The sequence below is a fragment of the Trachurus trachurus genome, assembly GCF_905171665.1.
Source record: "Trachurus trachurus genome assembly, chromosome: 4".
NCBI lineage: Eukaryota > Metazoa > Chordata > Actinopteri > Carangiformes > Carangidae > Trachurus > Trachurus trachurus.
Window position 1 is genome coordinate 35,007,999 of NC_139898.1, and position 23,297 is coordinate 35,031,295.

The 23,297-nt window shown below is 41.1% G+C and overlaps 1 protein-coding gene across 2 annotated transcripts; it reads left to right on the plus strand.

Annotated features, from left to right (window-relative positions):
• Nucleotides 1-8,646: 8,646 nt before the first annotated feature.
• On the plus strand, nt 8,647-19,148 carry LOC310984351 (uncharacterized protein). Of its 2 annotated transcripts, none has more exons than XM_083969536.1 (5): nt 8,647-8,890; nt 13,585-13,853; nt 15,186-15,206; nt 17,649-17,781; nt 18,439-19,148. In XM_083969536.1, the coding sequence occupies exons 1-5, from the start codon at nt 8,880-8,882 to the stop codon at nt 18,494-18,496; spliced, it is 492 nt and encodes a 163-aa protein (XP_083825662.1). In that variant the 5' UTR covers nt 8,647-8,879; the 3' UTR covers nt 18,497-19,148. The 2 variants fall into 2 exon arrangements, with proteins under 2 accessions (XP_083825662.1, XP_083825663.1); XM_083969537.1 differs by lacking the exon at nt 8,647-8,890 and adding an exon at nt 9,174-9,230.
• The last annotated feature ends 4,149 nt before the right edge of the window (nt 19,149-23,297 follow it).

Genomic DNA, 23,297 nt, shown 5'->3' on the forward strand with positions numbered 1-23,297 from the left:
GGTTCTGGTCCGTACCCGACCAGACCGGCTCTGTTCCCAGTAGAGGTTTTATTCAGGCTGAAATCTCTACAGATGTTTCCAGATGTAGGCTGGTTGTTAAACACGGTATCCACCGATCCTTAAAAAGTCTTAAATTCATGTAGGCCTATCTAAAATTAAGGCCTTAAAAAGTATTAAATTTATCAGAAATTTCTTAAGATGGTCTTAAATACAGTACTCAATGGTCTTCTAGTTTTATATTACATCGCTTATATTTATAGGATTTTTTTATTCTTTTTTTCGGTCTTAAATTTCATTCAAGGTGGCATTAAAAAGGCCTTAAAAAGTCTTAAATTTGACTTGCTGAAACCTGCAGATACCGCGTTAAAGGAGCTCCCTCGACAGTGACAGTATGTCTGTTTACCTGCAGATTCAACAGGAAGTCGTTGGTTCCAGATCTCTGATGCTAACGAGTGCTAGCAGCTAGCACGTCTCTCTCTCAGCAGCAGCAGTTGTCAGGACCGCAAAGAAAAAGAAATACAGTCTGAGTGGTAACAAGTATGAGGACCGTTGTGGTGAGCTAGCTCGATGCTAACTTCGGCTAGTGGTAGCGGTTTGCTAACTCCGGCTAGCTAGCGGTAGCGGTTAGCATCCGCCGCTAACACCGTCTTCCCAGCTCACCACAACAACAACACAACACGGAGGCTCCCGGTGTTGGTGACGGTCGGCTAATCGGCCCACGGCTCCAGAGCTTCACTCAGACTGTATTTCCTTTCCTTTGTTGTCATGACAACGGCTGCTGTCTGGGGCAGGAGGCTACACAGATTAGCCCGAGAGGAGGAGCCCAGTTTCAATGTTTTGTTTACAAACTGCAATGAACAAAACTCCAGACTCTACCTTTAAATGTCTGTTAATGTGAACATGTGAAACTTGAAACTTTTGCATGACACTGTATCTTGGTTGTTTATGTTGAACTTTTTATCTTGGAAACAAAAAGGTTCAGTCTCCAAAGTCGAAGTTTTATTTGTGTAAATCTGAGCCAATCAGCACTGGCACAGACCAGAGTGTGAAATAAACAAATTCATTTTTAATTTCTTTGTAATATTGAACCATTTACCACCAGGAGGACGTGTTGTGGAAATTTTCTGAGGTGAACTGGAACAAAACACCAGATGTCACGAATGACATTTGAAAATCATCAAAACAGGAAACTTTACCAACACCTTGATGGATTCCTGCTGCAGCAGCGGCCTACATGACGGTTTCCACTCTTCACTGAGCTGTGGTGCTTCAGTTGGGTGTCTCACCATTTAGCTGATGCAGACACAGATAAATAAATAAGGAGGTGCAAAAGTCAAAATGTGTAAATATGTCAATTTGTAACGGCTGCAAAAATGCAAACCAGGGAGTTTCTTTGTGTCTGATTGGCTGTTTTCTCTTTTGTGTTTTACTTAGTGTGCATCTCGTGTGACTGTCTTTTTTTTTTTTCTCACTCTGTGGCTGTGTGTGTGTGTGTGTGTGAGTAATGTCATAACTACACATCTCTATGTAAACCAGTGTTTGGTGGACGGGGGGAGCTGAACTGTGGTTGTTGTGGTGTGGGAGGGGGGAGGGGACTGGCAGCAATGTTGTAGATGTTTCCAGGAAACTATTGTTAGAAAGCTGGGGGGGTTCCTGACCTGGGGTCTCTCAGGAAGTCCCTGAACATCACAAGTCATGACACTCTGTTGTTATACTATAGGCCTACTAATAAATTAGTAAATAAAAAATGGGGTTTTCATAGTGTAAATAGCCAAATTTACCCAAAATTCAGTCGATGAATAGACTATTTCACAGTCAAATAGATCTAATCAAGTCAGCGATACGGGGTCATTCCTATGTTCCCACAGCCTTATGTTCCCACATTTCTAACTTTTGTTGTCACTGAATATTAGGCCCTATGTTCCCACAGCCCTTTGGTCCCACCATTGGTTGGGTTTAGGCAATGAAGAAAAGCGTTGGTTGAGTTTAGTAAAAAGACCAGGTAGAGGCTAGACAGGCCAGATAGATAGAGTCCAGATAGGTAGAGAGAGTCCAGTGGGAACACAGGGCCCAATTTTGAGAAAAATCTTAGAACTGTGGGAACATAGGGCTGTGGGAACATAGGGCCGTGGGAACATAGGGCCGTGGGAACATGGGAACATAGGGCTGTGGGAACATAGGCATGGACCCAGTGATACATTTCATTTCATTTTTGATTTATTTCATTCATGGTATTCTCACATAGTTGCACATATACATTGTGTACACATTTTCACCATGAATGAAAAGGAGCAGGATGAAGAAAGAACTTATAATACCTGCCCCTCTCTGTTGTTACACATTTCATTGGCTTACTTCAACACCAGTATTATTCTCTGTTTCAAAATATTAAAGATGATGAAACATAGTAATGACAAAAAACAAACAAACAAAATAACGGTAAACACCACTCGTCTATCTTTTTCTTTTTTTCCCTTCTTTTTCTCTTTCTCCTTCTTCTTTTTTATAGACACTTATCTTTTCTTTTTTAAACATTTTCTTAAACTGAGACATACTTGTACAACTTTTCAGTTCCTTGCCTTGTGAATGCCATAGCTACTTTTACACCTGCAACAGAAACACACATTTGTTTTAAGCTTAACCTTGCAAATTTAGGTTTAAAATCGAGCTTCAATCTGTTGTCCCCTTCCTCCAATTTAAACAAGCTTTGTAAATGTTCTGGTAATGGTACATAGATGAGCATACATCACATATGAAACCTTGAGATCAAAAGGTCGACAGAGTCGGTCTGAGGGTGGAAAATGACTCATATTGTTTCACTGGTACATACAATACTCTGGTTTTCAGACATCACTTCATCCATATACCGAAACGTCCGTGCGTCTGTGCCTGTCCTGCAATAAAGAATCGTCAAAGGGATATTGAGCGTGTGCTGGCATTTTCTCTCCCTCTCAGTCTGCTGCTGTAGCCGTGCACCTCTTTAAGATTTATCCTTTTATTTTTTTGGGGTGAGTGCTCGCTTCTTCCTCCTGTGTAGAGGAAAAGAATCTCCAAGGCACTCTCTACGCAAACTCTGCAAACTCATTTCAGCGTACGGCCTAGACGGCGTACAGTACAGGCCTTCGTCAGGGAGTCTTGACTTGAGTCAAGAGGCTTTATAACCTTTAAAAGAGAGCGCCTTGGAGATTCTTTTCCACTATCAACCTTTCAGTCGTTGTCATGGTGGATGTAAAATGCACAAAACCTTCACACACACATTCAGTTTGCCTATAAATTCGAGTGTAGGTACATACCTCTTTGAGATCCCCTATTTATCTATAGGTATAAGATTACATGTAATCAGACTATGGTTTTCCTATAGGGTGACCAAGGGACCACTTATACAGACATTAGGTAATGCAGAAGTCTGGCTGGACAAGACATTAGGTCATGCAAAAAAAAAAACCCATATTCCCCCTGCACGGCCTCCTCTAATATCCTGTTTTGATCTTCAATAGTCACCTTTTTGCAGAACGAGAACATATAAAAACCAAAAAATGTATTCACGTAATAAGCATAAAATAAAATGTGTCATATTTCAATTATTGTAATAATAAAACAATCCATACTTGATCTTTAAAGGTGGCATGAAATTCTTTTATAGGTATTGTTGTTCTTAAACCTTCTCATCATTTTTCATAAAAAAAAATTTGGCAGTTGACAAGTGAATCACATCTGAAAAAACCCCCACCCACACATATACCAGACCGCACCAGCTGCAAGTCAAATTAAATATGCACTGTCAGAGAACAACTACATCATTAGTTAGTGAGAAAGTAAAAACAGAAGAGAAGTTCCTATCCCCTAGCCCCGCCCACAGGTGTGTGTGTGTGTGTGTATATGTGTGTGTGTGTGTGTGTGTGTGTGTGTGTGTGTGTGTGTGTGTGTGTGTGTGTGTATGTCACACCTACAGATAGAGGAGAGACCGCTTCTCTCTCATCTCCTCCACTCACCGTGGAGACAGTTGCCAGAGACGAGGGAAGAGGACGGACTGTCACTGTATCTATAAAGTCTGAACAAGGAGAACAACTGCACCTGCATGACTGAGTATGTAGCTACTTTACAATAATACAACATTAAAGCAGAAGTAAGTGATATGTTTGTGTTAATCTAAGTCTTAAATAGTTGTATCTTCCGACAGCAATCACTTCTATAGAGTGTTTGGTCAGAAACACGGGTCTGTCAGTCACTCTGCTCTGCTCTGAGCCCAGGAGAAAACTTTCCTTGTATCCTACAACCTTTATCCAATGAGGAGAGAGAACGGCATAAAGGGGCAGTCCTCTCTGTGTGTGCAGCCAAGGGATGCGCCTGAATGTGGTGACGTAGGGACGAGGACCAATAGATCCATGACGAGGGCGGGGGCTGCTAACTCCATCGGCTGACAAGACGTTATGGTGCGTTCAAGGCAACTCGTAACTCGTGTTTTTCTGACCCGTGAAGTGGTACCAGTTCGATCTGGTACGAGTTCATGGGTCAGAAGTTACGAGTGGCCGTTATAGTGACTTTCACCGGTAAAACAGGTCGGAGAAACACGAGTGGGTTGCCTGGAACGCTACAAAGTCGTAAGTTGTGACTTGAAGCTGTAATTTACGGTTTCAAAAGCCTGCCTGGAACGCAGCATTAGCCTAAACCACCGGATCGCTTACTTCTGCTTTAAATAATCTCAGTTTAGCCGACTTACTATGTCACCTCGTCTGCAGTCACTGTCGTTATCATAGTAAACTTTTCACAACTCATCCGCTGCAGTTACACAGCTGTGCCTGCGGGCGTCTCCAGCTTTATCTCCATTCAAACCAACGTGTCTAACACAATATATTGCTATTGCTTGAAATTAATCTCCAGTGTACTATTTCTCTCTTGTTTGCCTTGAAATGGGTGCGAGTTGACGGTATTCTGTAAAACTTGCACGTTTTGTTATTATTATTTTTTATTTTTTTATCAAAACGATTAGTGCACTGCAAAAACTCAAAATCTTACCAAGAATATTTGTCTTATTTCTAGTCAAAATGTCATTTTTAGTCAAAAAAAATCTCATTATACGTAAAACAAGACTCATCACATTAAAAAGTAGCTTGTTTTTAGACACTTTTTACTTCTTTCAAGCAGATTTTCACTTGGAATAAGTAGAAAAAAATGTCTTTCTTATTACAAGCACAAAAAACTTGCTTTCACTGGCAGATTTTTCTACTCATTTCAAGTGAAAATACGTTTGAAACAAGTGAAAATGATCTAAAAACAAGTTAATTTTTAGGTGATGAGTCTTATTTAAAGTGAAAAGAGTTTAGTTTTGACTAGAAATTAGACATTTTCACTAGAAATAAGACAAATATTCTTAGAAAGATGTTGAGTTTTTGCAGTGTGCAACTAACAGAGTTAGTCTTGCTGCTCTCTTTCTGCAGGCAACATGTGTGTCTTTCTGTGGGTGTATAACGATATGCAACACATGCCATCAAAGTGCAAGCATTCAGGTCTCTTGCATGATTGCAACTTCCTTTACTCTCGTGGACAGTGTGCTGTTTAGTTTATTAGTGCTTTGTTTGTCTGTTTGTTAGTTAACTAACCTGTTGTCTGTTTTTTATTTATTTTATTTTTTTGGATTTTGAGTCATAAAGATACTGTAGGTATTTTCACCAATTTCATAGTTGAGTAGTCCGGTTAAGAGTAACATACCATCACACACAGGGGTAGCAGAGAGTTAAAGCAGATATCAGCTTCACGGCCGTTTCGGCTAATGCTGCGTTCAAGGCAGGCTTTTGAAACCGTAAGTTACAGCTTCAAGTCACAACTACGACTTGGTAGCGTTCCAGGTAACCCGTAGCTCGTGTTTTTACCATCCTGTTGTCTGTGAAAGTTCCCTATAACGGCCACTCGTAACTTCCGACCCGTGAACTCGTACCAGATCGAACTGGTATGACTTCACAGGAAGGAAAAACACAAAGTACGAGTTTCTTTGAACGCACCATGAGTTAGCAGCCCCCGCCCTTGTCAGGCATCAATTGGTCCTCGTGCTACGTCACCACATTCACGCGCATCCCTTGGCTGCACACACAGCCCTTCATGCCGTTCTCTCTCCTCATTGGATAACACTTGTATCCCACAAGGAAAATTTTCTCCTCGGGTTACAGCAGAGCAGAGTGACGGAGAGACTCGTGTTTAGGCTGAAATACTTCATGTAAGTGATTGCTGACGGAAAATAGGACTATTTAGGACTTATATTAACAAAAACATTCCACTGATATCTGCTTTAACTTCTACACATTGACTAAGGCATATGTTGTAAACAAAACTCCAACTGTTCTCTGATAAATATTACTAAATAACTATAGTACTAACACTATAGTAGTTGCTTTTTCTTAATTTCCTAAGTCATTTACCAAAAAAAGGGTGAGTTCCAACTACCGGGGGATCACACTCCTCAGCCTCCCGGGGAAAGTCTATTCCAGGGTGCTGGAGAGGAGAATTCGGCCGATAGTCGAACCTCGGATTCAGGAGGAACAATGCGGTTTTCGTCCTGGCCGTGGAACACTGGACCAACTCTACACCCTCCGCAGGGGGCTCGAGGGCGCATGGGAGTTTGCCCAACCAGTCCACATGTGTTTTGTGGACTTGGAGATGTCCCACGTGGCATCCTGTGGGAGGTGCTCTGAGAGTATGGGGTCGGAGGCCCTCTGCTGAGGGCTGTACGGTCCCTGTATGACCGGAGCAGGAGCTTGGTTCGCATGGCCGGCAGTAAGTCAGGCCTGTTCCCGGTGCGTGTTGGACTCCGGCAGGGCTGCCCTTTGTCACCGGCTTTGTCAAGGCAAAGCTCTCGATTTACCGGTCGATCTACGTTCCCACCCTCACCTATGGTCATGAACTCTGGGTCATGACCGAAAGAACGGGATCCCGGATACAAACGGCCGAAATGAGTTTCCTCCGCAGGGTGGCGGGGCGCTCCCTTAGAGATAGGGTGAGGAGCTCTGTCACCCGGGAGGAGCTCGGAGTAGAGCCGCTGCTCCTCCACATCGAGAGGAGTCAGCTGAGGTGGCTCGGGCACCTGTATAGGATGCCCCCTGGACGCCTCCCTCGTGAGGTGTTCCGGGCATGTCCCACCGGGAGGAGACCAGAGGAAGACCCAGGACACGCTGGAGTGACTACGTCACTCGGCTGGCCTGGGAACGCCTTGGGGTCCCCCCGGAAGAGCTGGAGGAAGTGTCCGGGGAGAGGGAAGTCTGGGGATCCCTGCTCCGACTGCTGCCCCCGCGACCCGGATTCTGACACAGCTGATGAAAATGGATGGATGGATGGATGGATGGATGGATGGATGGAGTGAATTTTACTTTCCGTCACTGAAAACAGGTTCTTGAATGTAACTCGGTCAAGACGTATCCTCAAGACTTTTTTTTTTGCAGTTCTTAGGTCAAGCTGCTGTATGATGGTAAAAACACATCAGCATCAGTACAGAACTGAGAGGTGAATAGGCTTTATGCACAGCTCCAGGTGTGTCTGACCATTGTTGACTACTGAGGTCAGAGTCACACACTGGATTAAAGCAGAAGTAAGGTGAATATTTGTGTTAATCTAAGTCTTAAATAGTTGTATCTTCCGACAGCAATCACTTCTATAGAGTGTTTGGTCTGAAACACGGGTCTGTCAGTCACTCTGCTCTGCTCTGAGCCCAGGAGAAAACTTTCCTTGTATCCTACAAGTTTTATCCAATGAGGAGAGAGAACGGCATAAAGGGGCAGTCCTCTCTGTGTGTGCAGCCAAGGGATGCGCCTGAATGTGGTGATGTAGGGACGAGGGCGGGGACTGCTAACTCCATCTGCTGACAGGAAGTTAGACAAAACCACCGGATCACTTACTGAAGCTTTAATCAGTTTGTCCAATAATGTCAGACAGGAAATAAAGGAGCTGGTTTAAGTTCAGGAAGTAGTGGAGCTGTGCATAAAGCCTATTCAATCAACCTTTATTTATTGGGAGCATTGGAAAAAAAATTTTTTTTAAAGTAACGAAAAAGTTAGCCTACTTTCTCAGTAATGCACTACTTTTTGGTTTAAATGAAGTAACTAGTATAGGCTAACTGTAACTAGTTGCTATTTTTCAGTAACTTGCACAAAAATAAAACCCAGTGACATCACAGTATCAGTTTTGATGTGGTTTTGAGGCCAGCTCTGTCTACTAACAACCGGGTATTTACTCTGATTTTGACAAACAGTATCACCGATATGAAAAAAAAAAAGCATAGTTGTGTTTTTCTTTCCCCAGTGGTGATCCCTCAGCTCTTATAGGCTGGAGTTTCTCTGCTGTTTCAAATCATAACAAATCAACTTTTAATTAAAAAAAAAAAAAAAAAAAAAACTATAGGTCCTTAAACGTGAATAAAACGTTGTCGGTGTATTGTTGTGACACACTGACACTCTGTAACAATTTCCCTGCTGATAATGGGAACTGGCCCAACTCCGTGGTGTATCAGAGGAAAAGAGAATCAAAACAGTTCGGTGTGTGTTTAACCTTCAGCTCTTGCAACTGGAAACCGAATGTGTGTTGTGTCAACCAGATTGTTGCGCAACGCAATCATGGTTTCGCTTTCCCTTTCCCTCCCTTTCCCTCTCCAGCTGGTCAGACTGGATCAGTGTGGGGAGTCTATGCACCGTCACCATCACCATCACCGTGCGGGGATTAGGATTATTTCAACACATCTGCGCATTGGGAGAAACTGTTGTTCATGAGTTTCTGGACCTGACGGAGTTTTTATTTTATTTAGATCAGATACTGGTCGCCATGTCCCAGCTGTTTCCCAGCGGATCGTGCAGTTGGAGCCCAGAGGGATCGAACCTCGGCCCCGTAGAAAAAGGCGGATGTGCCGTCGGTCGGTGGTGTCTTTATAAACTTTACTCGACATGCTGCCGGTTTCTTGCGGTTTTACGCACAGGCGCTCTGGCTGAAGGAAACGAGCAGCGACGTCACATGAACAGCTCGGAGGACGCGCCCCGGCTGCCGGCACAACGCCGTCTGTCAGCCGGGTGAGAGGAATGTGTCTGTGAGAGTGTCTGAGTGGTTGAGGAGAAGCTGGCGCTGTCACAAAGGGGCGGACGGTGGTGGTGTGTCAGCTTCTCTCTCTACGCCTTCCCTAGCGCCACTGTAGAGGCGCTGCAGCCTGCAGCCTGATCACACGGTTCATTGAGCAGCTTCTGCATCCCAGACTTCAGGTGGGTTAAACTTTATTCCTAGTTACGGTTTATTGATTCTTTTACGGCACGTTTGGCTCATTTAATGTGACAGAACAGAAGGCTGAGAGTCAGACCGGGAGGAGAGGAGAGGAGAGGAGAGGAGGAGGTTCTCTCTGCTATGCGCACGGTGCCGGTCCGGTGCTCCTCGTGTCCTATGAGGAGCTACAGACTATTATTAATAATAACAACAACAACAGATGTTTTAAGTGGATGCAGAGCGACTGAGAGGAGCAGAGTCACATCTGGAGAGTTTGAGTTTGAGTCAAGTTTATTCTGTCGGTGGATGTTTGTGCTGCTGCTGCAGAACAGATGATGACGCCGTTTGAAACTTATGGAGGTGGGAAGAGTCAGATGTGTGTGTGTGTGTGTGTGTGTGTGTGTGTGTGTGTGTGTGTGTGTGTGTGTGTGTGTGTGTGTGTGTGTGTGTGTGTGTGTGTGTGTGTGTGTGTGTGTGTGTGTGTGAGCTGTCATGTCTCCACATCCAGTGCTCTGCTAAGGAGTTTTATCTGTAAGTTTATGTGTAGAATGATCCGATCAAAGACCGGACAGTGTCTCTGACTGAGGGACTCAACATACATGTAGAGCAACTTTCCTCTTGAGGACAGACCTGCTGTCTGTTGGTGCTTTGTCTGTTGTATCATTAGACTTGGAGTCTGTACATAAACCTATAGAAATAGATAGATATGCTATACTGTATATAGGTCGGTGCTGCTCGGTTATTATTTAATATTATAGTTGAATAGTCTGGTCTCTTGTTGTTGAAGTTATTTATTTATAGTAGGAGAAGCCCCTTGAGTTGTAACAACTCATTTACGAGGGGGTCCTACACAAAAAACATCAATACATAACACAACTCAGCACAATACCATGAAAGGAAACAAGACAATACAATACAATACAGACAATAAAACAAAACAAACAAACAAACAAACAAACAAACAAACAAAAACAGACAAGACAGACATATACAAAAATCACTTTGACAAAATTGCAACCAGAGTTTGAACAAATATTAGATGAAAAAAAAAATGGTGACAGAGTTAATGAAAGCAGGAGCAGGGTGGTGGATAGGACTTGATTAAAACAGATGATCTGATAACTACAGGTAGATGGTTCCAGTCGTTTGGACCTTTGAACATGAATGCTTTTGTACCTATTGATTTCCTATTGTGAGGCACTGCAAAGTAAGGAGAAGTAGATCGCCTGGTTTGATAGTTAGATGTAAGTTGTACAAAATACTGTTTTAGATAAGGCGGGTAATCAAAATAAATACATTTAAATATAAATTGAAACCAGTGTGTCTGTCGTCGAGTATGAAGAGAAGGGAAATGAAGAGACTGGTACATTGAACAATGGTGAGTATGATAAGGACAGTCCAGTATAAATCTGCAGATTCTATTGTACACTTTGTTAAGAGGAGCTAAAACAGATTTAGAAGAGGAAAAGTAAACAACATCACAATAGTCAAATATCGGAAGGATCAGTTGCACAACCAGTCTCTTTCTAACACGATTTGTAAAACATTTTCTGCTTAAGCTATCATCATGAGTCATGAGCAGCAGCCGGTTTCATCTGAACTACGACAGCTATTTTCATGGTTAACACCTCTGTCAGTCTCAGGCTGCATGTGGCTGTTGGGCTGGTTTTATTATGTGGTGCATTACAACTGTATGAAAAGTCCTGTACAAATACAGTTTTGATTGATTGGTTAGTTTTTATCATTGCTGCCATTGAAGATGAGCTTTGATTAAGTTCTTATGTGTATTTTATGTTCAGAGCTCTGAGAGTAAACTGTGGTGGTTTAGTTAGTTAGTTTTAGTTTTTCATATCTGAAAAGGAGTGGGAAGAAGTAAAACTTATTTACTCAGTCCCACCTCTTATTCATAGATTATCTATCAAGTTATATAGTCATTATAGTCTATACAATAAATGAATTTAAGTAAGTTTTTTTTTTTAGTAAGTTTAATTTATATAGCACTTTCCATAGATAAAATCACAAAGTGCTTTACAACAAGGGTAAAATGCAATAAAATACAGTACAGAGATCACAACAAAAAAAATACATAACAGCACAATTTCAGGAAAACTTTACAGAGGCCCCACAACGTCAGCATTAGTTGAAAGCGTGCCTAAAAAGATAGGTTTTAAGTTCTTTCTTAAAGCCTTCAGTGGACTCTATACTGCGCAAGGTCGATGGTAGATCATTCCACAGGCGAGGGGCACAGGCCTGGAGAGAGCAGTCACCTCGTGTTTTAAAACCATCAAGAGTTTCTGGTCTGATGACCTTAGTGAACGTAAGGGGGAAGAGGGTCTCAGCAGCTCAGTGATGTACGAGGGAGCTTGTTCATGGAGGGCTCTAAAAACAAGTACTAAAATATTAAAATGAATCCTAAAATTAACTGGTAACCAATGTAAGGAATATAAAATTGGGGTGATATGATCCCTTTTCTTAGATCCAGTTATGAGCCTTGCAGCTGCGTTCTGCACGGTTTGAAGGCGATTTACAGCCTTTTTGTTAAAACACATAAAAAGAGCATTACAATAGTCAATGCGAGATGAAATAAAAGCATGAATTATCATCTCCATTTCAGGTCTTGAAATCATGGACCTCAGTTTCGCTATATTACGCAGGTGATAGAAACAATTTTTCACCAACTGTTTACAGTGGTGGTCCAGGGACATGTCCTTGTCAAAGACAACGCCTAGGTTGCATATACTTGGTTGGACAGAAAGACCTAACTGACCTAAGTGCTGCTTTATGGGGGGGATGGCACTATCTGGGGCAATAATCAGTGTTTCAGTTTTAGCAGAATTTAGTTGAAGAAGATTGTCATTTAGCCATTTTTTGATGGCCGTCAAACAGGCAGTTAAATTGTCTAGTTTGTGTAGCTCATTCTGCTTGAAGGAGCAGTAGAGCTGCACATCATCAGCATATAGATAAGAGACATCACTGAACTCACTGATAATCTGTCCAAGAGGGGTCATATAAAGCAAGAAAAGAAAAGGGCCAAGTTATGAGTTATTTAACTGGATTAATATATTATTATATTTAAATACATATAGATTTATTCTAACATATGATTACTAATCTTTATCTCTCTATATAGTCATATGCATATAAAACATATACAAACACATTCATACATACGAAGACAAACTGAAAGTAACACAAACAGAGCAACAAATAAACTAAGTGGGTAAATAATACCCAAATAAATAATAATAAGCAGCTTGTGGTTGTCAGACACCCTCATTTCTGCATATACTGAAAATCATTTCTTTGTATCTCTTTTTGAACTGGATTATGTTTGGACATTTGGTTTGTTTTTCTTCATGTTGCAGCACCATAATCACGTAGTGTCATATTCCTATTGTCCCTCAGGACTTTTTTTTTGATACTTATATTTTTTTATGATGATGAAAACATCACAGTACATTTTAATGAGAAATAACATGAGCTCCTGAACTCCACTCAGACTGTGTCTCTTGGAAAGCATCTGGCGGTTATTATACACCCCATCAAGCATCGGAGATCCTGGAAAAACGGTTTGAGCAGGCTGCATTTTGAAAATACAACACAATTCAAATGTCCAAGCATTTAATCAATAGGTTGCAATCGGCGTGTGAAGAGGATTTCAAGCCATTCAGTAAACAATGTTCCAGAATAAGATCTCCAACTGTAGTTAAATTTGATTTTACACCTTGTCCAATTAATCGTGATAATTGTGATTATTTCTCTGTCAATAATCGTACCAAGACAATCTGTAATGGTGGCCTCCCTGCTCACAGCCTTCAGGTGGCTGTTTGCAAACCGTGTGCAGCCCAGTGTGCATTGGCTCTCAGTATTCCACACTCTACGGCTTCCTCTTTTTATTGAAAACCAATAGGGGAATAGGCTACTGCAGCCTGGGATGCACATTGTTTGGGGGGCACTACCCATGCGTTTATCCCTGTTGATCATTCCATGAATGCTCGATGAATGCTCGATCCTTACAAGCTGTCGTTGTAAATGTGACTCATCGGGCTTTCCAACAATATACAATACGCCAGTGGGCATTATTAAAGGGCAGCTTTTATTGATTTGTTTGAAACATATTCACCAACACATCTACCAAATTTCATGCTTTTACCACAGAATGAACGATTGCTGTGATATGTCGAGCTAAGCCGCCGCACTATCAAGCTGAAACAAGACAAATGGTTATATGAAGTCTCTGGGGACACCAGGAAGTAAAGGACCTGGTTAGAGAACAAACTGAAACTGCATCGTCAGAGCTGGAGGAGGAGGAGGAAGAGGACAGACTGATATATTTCTTCCTCTGGTGTTTTTCAGGATGGATCTTAGCTGCTTCCTAGCCTCCTCTCCGGATGCTGAGGACGCCTATCAGCTCTACAGTGAGGACAATGACAACGGGAATCTCTGGGAGAGAACCAATCAGAGCGCCCCGCTGCCCACGTGTTCTTCCCCCGACGCCCCGGACTCCCGCTGTGACGTCTGCAGGAGAGACGGCCATGTTTACGCTTTCTGTCGCCATCTGCTCGACAAACTGAAGCTGGTGATGGAAACTACAGGAGGAGACCCCATCACCTTGGAAGAGATGGGTAAGATGCAGCGCTGGTTAAACGTTAGTAATGATGATCAATGTAACGTTGGAACTTTGGCTGAGTTGATCTGACAGAGATATGTTGATTGTTTAAGTGTTATAAAGTACCTTTACCTTTAAGTTAGTGGCTGGTTATTTTGTATGGTTATGTTGGGGTCAGCCCTATGTTCCCTCATTTCTAAGATTTCTCAAAATTAAACTCTAAGTCAAGTCATTTTTATTTTTATACCGCATTTAAAGGGATGATTCAGAGTAATTTCAACCTAGGGATGACCTCGAGCCAAACGCCCCTACCCCCAGAAGCTTGTTTTCCCTTGCTCCAACAGTGGTCGAGTTACCGCTATTAACCGAATGGCGCTAACGTTACCAAGCAGCTATCTTAAATTACCCCACTGATAATGTCCCAAATTCCTGGTGTATTTACTGTACAAACTTTTTAATGCTTTGTTTACTACTACTAACACTATTTGTACTACTGTAGAAGTCTGTTGTCTAAATTGCACTAACTCATGGAGGTGAGTTTAATTTCGGTATAAGGGTTCATCACTCAACCCTCTGTTGGAGTAGCGGTGTTGGAAGGGGTCAGCCCTGTGTTAGCTAAAAGCTACATTACATCTGTAGTCAACCGCTTCTGGATAACAGGTTGGGTGTAATTGACGACCAAATTGGGAGAAATGGGGATAAAATCGGATGCAAATTGATGATAAAGGAAATGTGGGAACATAGGGCCACTACGTTGCTGTTCTCGTCTCCTTCTCCTCTCTGAGTGGTCGTCTTTAGGAGCTGCACCTGTGTCTTTGGTCTTTGTTTTGGTGGCTCCAAAATATCTATATTATATGTTATGCATCAGATATAAATGATGCTGCAACGACACAGCAGTTCAAAGTTTTATATAATAATATAATATAATAAACCAGTTGTATGTAACTTTATTCAGTAAACTGTACAAACAAAGACGTGTGTGAGACCGACTGACACAGCGCTGCTGTCCCAGCACTAACGTTTGGTTGGCGGGTTTGAAATGTGTGCAGGAATTTCCTGCATTATTAGCACTAGATTAATGGGAATCGGTTAGATTATGCGCAATCCTGCTCTGGCCAATCGGTGGCTGTCTTTATGCTGTATAGATAAGGTGTAAAGTCATATAAATATTTCATGGAGCTAAATTATTCCCTCAGTCTGGGAAAGTGGGTGCAGTTCTTGTTGTTGGTGAGAAGTCTCTAACAGGCAAGCGCTGCGGGAAACCCTCACGTTACATAATGAATCTGTGTCACTGTGTTAAAATGAAGCAGTGAGTTTGACGACTGACCGTGAATCTGTCTCTTTACAGACTGTCCAGTCTTCCTGCCAGGTGAGTCTCCTTCAGAAGTCTCCTTACACTTTATGGTCTGTTTATCACCACACATCAATACCTTCAATTCAATGATCGGTGTGTCAGTAGTAAAACCAGCTGCAGCTTCATAACTCGTTAGCAAAGACGTATTCTTAGATCTTATTAATCAGCCACAGATATTTAGTTTCAGAATCAATAAGAGGAAGTTCACACTAAAATCTGCTTTGAAAAACAGGAACTCAACGTTCTTTTGGTTTTGTTTACATAATGTAACATAATATAAATCAGAATCTGAGCCTCTCTCCAGATGTGTTTTCTGAATTATCCCCTCTAAAATAGAGCAGATGTTTTAATAATTATATTGTGACTGTTTTTTTGTGACGTCAGGACTTCCTGTCAATTCAGTATTAATATAGAACCTAGAGCTGCTTTATAATCACACTACACATGGACATCTACCTTTATACTGTATGGAGCTTTAACACAAACATCTACCTTTATACTGCATGGAGCTTTAACACAAACATCTACCTTTATACTGTATGGAGCTTTAACACAAACATCTACCTTTATACTGCATGGAGCTTTAACACAAACATCTACCTTTATACTGTATGGAGCTTTAACACAAACATCTACCTTTATACTGTATGGAGCTTTAATACAAACATCTACCTTTATTTTGAAGGAGCTTTAATATAAACATCTACCTTTATTTTGAAGGAGCTTTAATATAAACATCTACCTTTATTCTGAAGGAGCTTTAATATAAACATCTACCTTTATTTTGAAGGAGCTTTAACACAAACATCTACCTTTATTCTGAAGGAGCTTTAACACAAACATCTACCTTTATTCTGAAGGAGCTTTAACACAAACATCTACCTTTATTCTGAAGGAGCTTTAACACAAACATCTACCTTTATTCTGAAGGAGCTTTAACACAAACATCTACCTTTATTTTGAAGGAGCTTTAACACAAACATCTACCTTTATTCTGAAGGAGCTTTAACACAAACATCTACCTTTATTCTGAAGGAGCTCTAACACAAACATCTACCTTTATACTGTATGGAGCTTTAATACAAACATCTACCTTTATACTGTATGGAGCTTTAACACAAACATCTACCTTTATACTGTATGGAGCTTTAACACAAACATCTACCTTTATTTTGAAGGAGCTTTAATACAAACATCTACCTTTATACTGTATGGAGCTTTAACACAAACATCTACCTTTATTCTGAAGGAGCTCTAACACAAACATCTACCTTTATACTGTATGGAGCTTTAATACAAACATCTACCTTTATACTGTATGGAGCTTTAATACAAACATCTACCTTTATACTGTATGGAGCTTTAACACAAACATCTACCTTTATACTGGAGCTTTAATACAAACATCTACCTTTATACTGTATGGAGCTTTAACACAAACATCTACCTTTATACTGTATGGAGCTTTAACACAAACATCTACCTTTATACTGTATGGAGCTTTAACACAAACATCTACCTTTATACTGGAGCTTTAATACAAACATCTACCTTTATTCTGAAGGAGCTCTAACACAAACATCTACCTTTATACTGTATGGAGCTTTAATACAAACATCTACCTTTATACTGTATGGAGCTTTAATACAAACATCTACCTTTATACTGTATGGAGCTCTAACACAAACATCTACCTTTATACTGGAGCTTTAATACAAACATCTACCTTTATACTGGAGCTTTAATACAAACATCTACCTTTATACTGTATGGAGCTTTAACACAAACATCTACCTTTATACTGTATGGAGCTTTAACACAAACATCTACCTTTATACTGAAGGAGCTTTAACACAAACATCTACCTTTATACTGTATGGAGCTTTAACACAAACATCTACCTTTATACTGAAGGAGCTTTAACACAAACATCTACCTTTATACTGTGTGGAGCTTTAATACAAACATCTACCTTTATACTGTATGGAGCTTTAACACAAACATCTACCTTTATACTGTATGGAGCTTTAACACAAACATCTACCTTTATACTGTGTGGAGCTTTAATACAAACATCTACCTTTATACTGTATGGAGCTCTAACACAAACATCTACCTTTATACTGAAGGAGCTTTAACACAAACATCTACCTTTATACTGAAGGAGCTTTAACACAAACATCTACCTTTATACTGAAGGAGCTTTAACACAAACATCTACCTTTATACTGTGTGGAGCTTTAATACAAACATCTACCTTTATACTGAAGGAGCTTTAACACAAACATCTACCTTTATACTGAAGGAGCTTTAACACAAACATCTACCTTTATACTGAAGGAGCTTTAATACAAACATCTACCTTTATACTGGAGCTTTAATACAAACATCTACCTTTATACTGAAGGAGCTTGAAGGATCATTGAGCTTCGTCTTCCTCTCTGTTGTGTCTTACAGATTCTCCGGAGCAGCAGCCACACTTCCACACCGGTTTAGTCATCTTCATCGTGGTCGCCGTCCTCCTCCTCCTCATCGTGATTGGTTTTGTGTTTTACCGTAAACACCGTAAACATCGAAACAAGCATAGAAGGTAAGTGACACATCATGGGTTAAGTTAAAGGTTCATTCAATGGTCAGGCTCACCTGAGATGTTTGAGTCAGAGCATTAAAGGCCCATGCTGTGCACTTTTCTCTGGGTTTATTTTCCTAACAAGATGTATCATTGGTTTTGAGTTTCTGTAATCTGCTTAATATCGTTTCTACTGCCCCTTTCTGTTGCCTCTTTCTGGAGCTCTAGCAGGCACAGGTCATTTGGCCAATCAGAAGAGAGAATGAGAACCTCTCCTCTGATTGGCCCACTGTTTTTGAGTGGCGTGTGGTCGGGCCAATCACAGGCAAGTAACTGAAACCTAAGCTGCATTCATAAAAATGCATCTTAGGTTTTCTGTGATGTCACAAACCTTGTGTGTGACATCACAGAAAGGAGGAAGTGCTATCCGCTCGTCTTAAAGAGACAGTTCCTACAAATGGGCGGTGTGTGTTTCTCCGTTAATGACCAGTTTGATGCATGGGGCAGTATATACGTGGCCCAGAGACCTCCCCAAGCACCAAAAAATAACCAAAATCACATTTTCCATGCCATCGGGCCTTTAAGTTCTTTGGTCTGTGTAGCTGTTGATGTGTTTTTCTGTTGTCATGGAAACACGCATCAGTAAATAACGCAACCCCCTCCTCTCTGCGTTTACAGTGTGCCATCTGATGATGGAAGTCCTGCCGTTGCTGCCAGAGCCGAGGATGCCGTATGACTGGGGGTCCGCCCGCCATTCCGACATCCCGCTATTCCGACATCCCGCTATTCCGACATCCCGCCATTCCGACATCCCGCTATTCCGACATCCCGCTATTCCATCATCCCTCTATCTCAGTGGTATTCAGTTAAAATTCATTGAGGTCCAGTTACTAAACTTTCATCCAAGTGAAAGGTCCGAACCTTATAAAGTCCAAATGGTGTCTTATATAGCCTACCCCTATGTCAATTAAATAAAATCAACGAAGTGCATTTTCATATCAATTTTCAACACAGGAAACATTGAACATAGTGCACTTGTATAGTAAACAACTAGCTTCTTTTTTTTTCTTTTTTTTTTACCATGAATAAAAGTTGCCCCCAGGCAAATTAACTTAAGGCCTGTATTTCAATTAAAGAGAAGAAGACAGAATAAATAAGGGGGTTTCCCTGTTTGTTTTTTTGGTTGTTTCTTTTGTGCTTTCTTCTTTTTCTTTTTGAGGCCAAGGTGTCAAAAGCATCTTGATAGCTGTCATTGCATTGTCCCCCTCCAAACGGGGCAGAGCTCCGCGCGAAAAAGTTTACAGACCGAGGGAGAACCGGGTGTCCGCGCTGAGCAGCGGAGCGGGCGCTGTGCAGCGGGGGCTGTGACCGGCCGCCCCCGCCCCAGAGCACTCAGCGCCGGCCAGTCACACAGCAGTGTCACGGAGCTGCTCCACTGCAGCCAGAGACCCACACCGCTGCACCGCTGCTCTCCAGGCTGCCACACCCCCCAGATTTACCTACAAATATATTTATTTAGCCGTAGAAATGATTTGGGAGACGCCACACTGCAGAGTAGCGGTAAAATGAGCAGATTGCCACTTGACACAAAAGTGCGTTTTTCTCTGAAACTAGAGCGGGAGCTCCGTTTTTGGAGAAACCCAGCTCTCTTCTCCTCCTTCGTACTCACGAACGAAACGGCGGAAAAACTCGCCGTTTCTTTTGAGGAGCACGTTGTTAAGTCACTCTTCAACCACGTGAAGACCGTTTGTTTCTAGGTGATGTACAGAGTTCGGTTCGACGTGAGATAAAAGGTAAACAAATAGCCAAAAACATGTGGTCCTGAGCGGATGTGCTGAGGAATTAGTGTGGTCGCGAAAGAGTTAATAAGTTCATACTTATTCCTCCTCCTTTTGAATGTGTACTACTATGTTGACCAAATATTGATTTCCAAAAAAGAGGAGACTCGGCTGCAGCAAGAAAGATCCATTTGTATTAAAACAATGAAGAGTACCAATCCAAGATAACAATTTAAAGTTCTTTAAAAGAGCTCAGCAGAAAAGAGAGACGGGGCTGATTGTGTCCCATTAGAGTTTGTTTGTCTTACAGCTCGCAAGACTTTCTGGCATGATGGGATGCTTTGCTTACCACAGCTGCTGTTTATGTTTTCACCACAAATGATTATCACATCCCCTTTGAGAGATACTGTAGTGGCGCACACTGCATTCTGTTTGGCAGAGAAATCAGTATTGTCAAACCTAGAAAAAAAGCAGTTTTCCTCACCAGCACCCAACCCTCCATCCAGTAACTTAGCAGAGGTTGGGCCATAACCTGTAATTCATTTCATGCCACCTCTTGAGTCTCCCTGCTGTCCTTAGACTTCCTCTTCCCCTGCCTGATGGCCCGTTTTACGTTTTTCTGTGCTAGTTTGAGCTCATTCAATCAATGCAATCCTGCATTTTAGTTTTTTATCACCATGGGCTATTTGTTGTCACTGTTTTTATTTATTCCCTATGCACTAATTTTTACTACTTTTTATGTCTTGCTGTTGAATGATGATGTTTATTGTCCAGCTGAGAAACTCAATTTCCATCGGGATAAATAAAGTATTTATTTTTTAAATAAAATTTTTAATAAATTAAAGATTATGGTCCGAGCCACCCAAGGGGGCCAGGGGGAGCGACGGATCGGCAAGGCAAGGCAATTTTATTTGTATAGCCCGTTTTTACCAACAGTTTGTCTCAAAGGGCTTTACATCCAATCATAACAACATCCTCTGTCCTTAGACCCTCACATCCACTGAGGAAAAACTCCATGGAAAACCCTTTTAACAGGGAAAACCAGGAGAAAGCTCAGGGTGAGCAACAGAGGCCACCACATTTTTCAGATGCATAAGAAGCAATACACTTAAAGGGACAACGAATAATAACAAAATAACCATAGAGACAAAACCATATATTTATCTAAAATGGACCATTAACAAGTGGTAACGTAGATTCATCCACATTAATATGAGACTTTTTCATTGTCGCGGAATTTTTCGTTCTGCCGACGGAGAAACTCCTCGTTGTCCCTTTAAAAGAACATGCCCAAGGGACATAGAAACGAATAAAAACAGCAGCCGTACACACCAGTGGCGTAGGCAGAATTTTAATTTTGGGTGGCTGTACAGGAAGCCCCCGACCAATTACATCATTATCTTAAAGGGACAACGAGGAGTTTCTCCAGCGGCAGAACGAAAAATTCTGCGACAATGAAAAAGTCTGATATTAATGTGGATGAATCTACGTTACCACTTGTTAATGGTCCATTTTAGATAAATCTATGGTTTTGTCTCTATGGTTATTTTGTTATTATTAGTGGTGGTGGAAATGCTGGGCGAGCCGACCAGCGTTTCTTTACTTTCGGTTTCGTGGCGAGTCATGAGAATAACGCCGCCGAATCTCCGTTTATGGTGGGAACTACGACGGTATGTGATCGTCTTCCAACCTCTGACTTTAATTCTTGATGAATGAAAACATGAGTCTGTCTTGCACCGGTCAAAGAATTTCACGGTGCGGAGGCTCATAAATGTAGTGAGAAAACACTTCACTTTAACAAAACTCCTCGTTGTCCCTTTAATGGTATGTGTGATCCTGTGTCTGCAGCAGCTATCATTCAGATTCTCAGAGGAAGTCCTGAGGAGAAATCAGTGAAACTTGTTTAATATTTCTCAATGAACTTCTGTCTTAGTTCATTGAGTCAAACCGCAAAGACGCAAAGTGACTTATCTCACTTCCGCTCTGCCAGATAAATCACAAGAGACCGAGAGACATCTCAGCGACGTCGACACACACAATGATCTTAACGGATGTTTTCATCTGAGGAACATTTAACCTTTCACTTCGCTCAGTTTCACTTCGTTTAGTGTAAAGTGTGAAACCGCCCCGTCAGAGCGCCTGATACCTGCTACACATCAACGTGTTTATGTAACAGCGTTTGGTTTTTTATGTCAGGAGCAAGAATTCATACATTTTCCCCCTGATGATCCAGTCTGTCTCAACCACATCAACCCCCGGATGTAATATCATTTACAAACACCATTATCATCATCATATATCATTTTATAAATACATATAGCAAGTAATATGTGTTTAATATGTTTTTTTATATTTAATGTACAAAATGTCAAACATCAGACACACACACACAATAATGTATAAATATATATAAAAATGTATAAGAAAAAAATATATATATACACACATAATATTCAACAAAGTGCTTTCATTATTATTATTATTATTATTATTATTGTTATCGTTATTATTATCAATAATAATTCCATTAATTGTTACTCTAAAACCTTGGAAACGAGAGTCACTAATAAAGGAAAATGAAGTCCTGGGTGTTGATTGGCTCCAGTTTCCAAGCAGCAGCAGTTAGGTAGTAAATATATAAATGTATAAATTGTCTCAAAGTGAAGATAAATGTACAGACTTCCATGTGATATCATTTTTGTTGCTTTACTGTACTTTCAAATGTGTGAGGCATTGAGACCAGTCATCCTACACTCCCCTGTGCATAGATAATTATTAAAAATAAAATAAAATAATGAAAACTGGAGCCAACCAGCACCTTTAGCACCTCTCTTCAAATCCATCCAATCCAAATATGTTGACCGGTAAAAGCAGGGGTGGAGCAGTGGTTTTAAATGTGGGGGTGTTCCAAAGAACGGAAATTGAATTTCAAAAAAATGTATTTTTTAAAAAACACACAGATCACAGTAAGAGGCTTTTCCAACTTTAAACAGGTTAGCAACAACGTCAACTCAGAGTTTGAGATGCTTCCATTCAGAGTTCCCAAGATGAGTCCAGACATTTTTAACAAATCTTTTATTCCACCGGCCGTACAAGCTCTGAATACGGCCTGATGGTTAGGAATGCAACCTGTCGCTATGTTGTCTATGTCTATTCTGCACATCATTCTGGTTGTTCTTGTTTTATGTTTTTATGTTATGTTGTGGAGTCTTGATCTGTTTTTGTGCTTGTTGTCTTGGAGAGGCCGAAGACACATTTCCACTACGGTGGACAATAAAGTCCTTCTTATCTTATCTTATCTTATCTCTGCCTCCTTCTTCTTTCTCGTCATTTCTCAATATTGTTCACTTTCAGTCATCGGTGAGTGACAGAAGCTCCGACCGACATGTAACCAAAGTCCGTCCGTCTGTGATTGGGTGAATGCCCGTTCAGTTCGACCACTGGCTTTTCATGCAGCGTAGGGGCTGAGGCTGAGGTGCGCTCCATTTGTGTATGCTGGTGCACAGAGAGGGTCGGGCACACGGGTTTACCTTTGGAAAATGTACATACATCACAGAATAGACGAGACAATAGACAATACATATTACCAAACAAAACATAACATACAATCACAAGACAAATCAATAACTCACAATAGACAAAGACATAAAACAGACACACCCAGATTACGATGATAAATATGAGTTAAGATGTTGCACCTTTAACCTTTTCTTGAAGACTGTGATGGAATTGGCTGATTTCAGACTCTCATCCAGCCCA

Excerpts from the sequence above, each read along its gene's own strand:
- LOC310984351 (XM_083969536.1), top strand. Across the intron at positions 13,854-15,185 it reads CATCACCTTGGAAGAGATGG|ACTGTCCAGTCTTCCTGCCA; the intron begins GTAAGATGCAGC and ends GTCTCTTTACAG. Across the intron at positions 17,782-18,438 it reads CATCGAAACAAGCATAGAAG|TGTGCCATCTGATGATGGAA; the intron begins GTAAGTGACACA and ends CTGCGTTTACAG.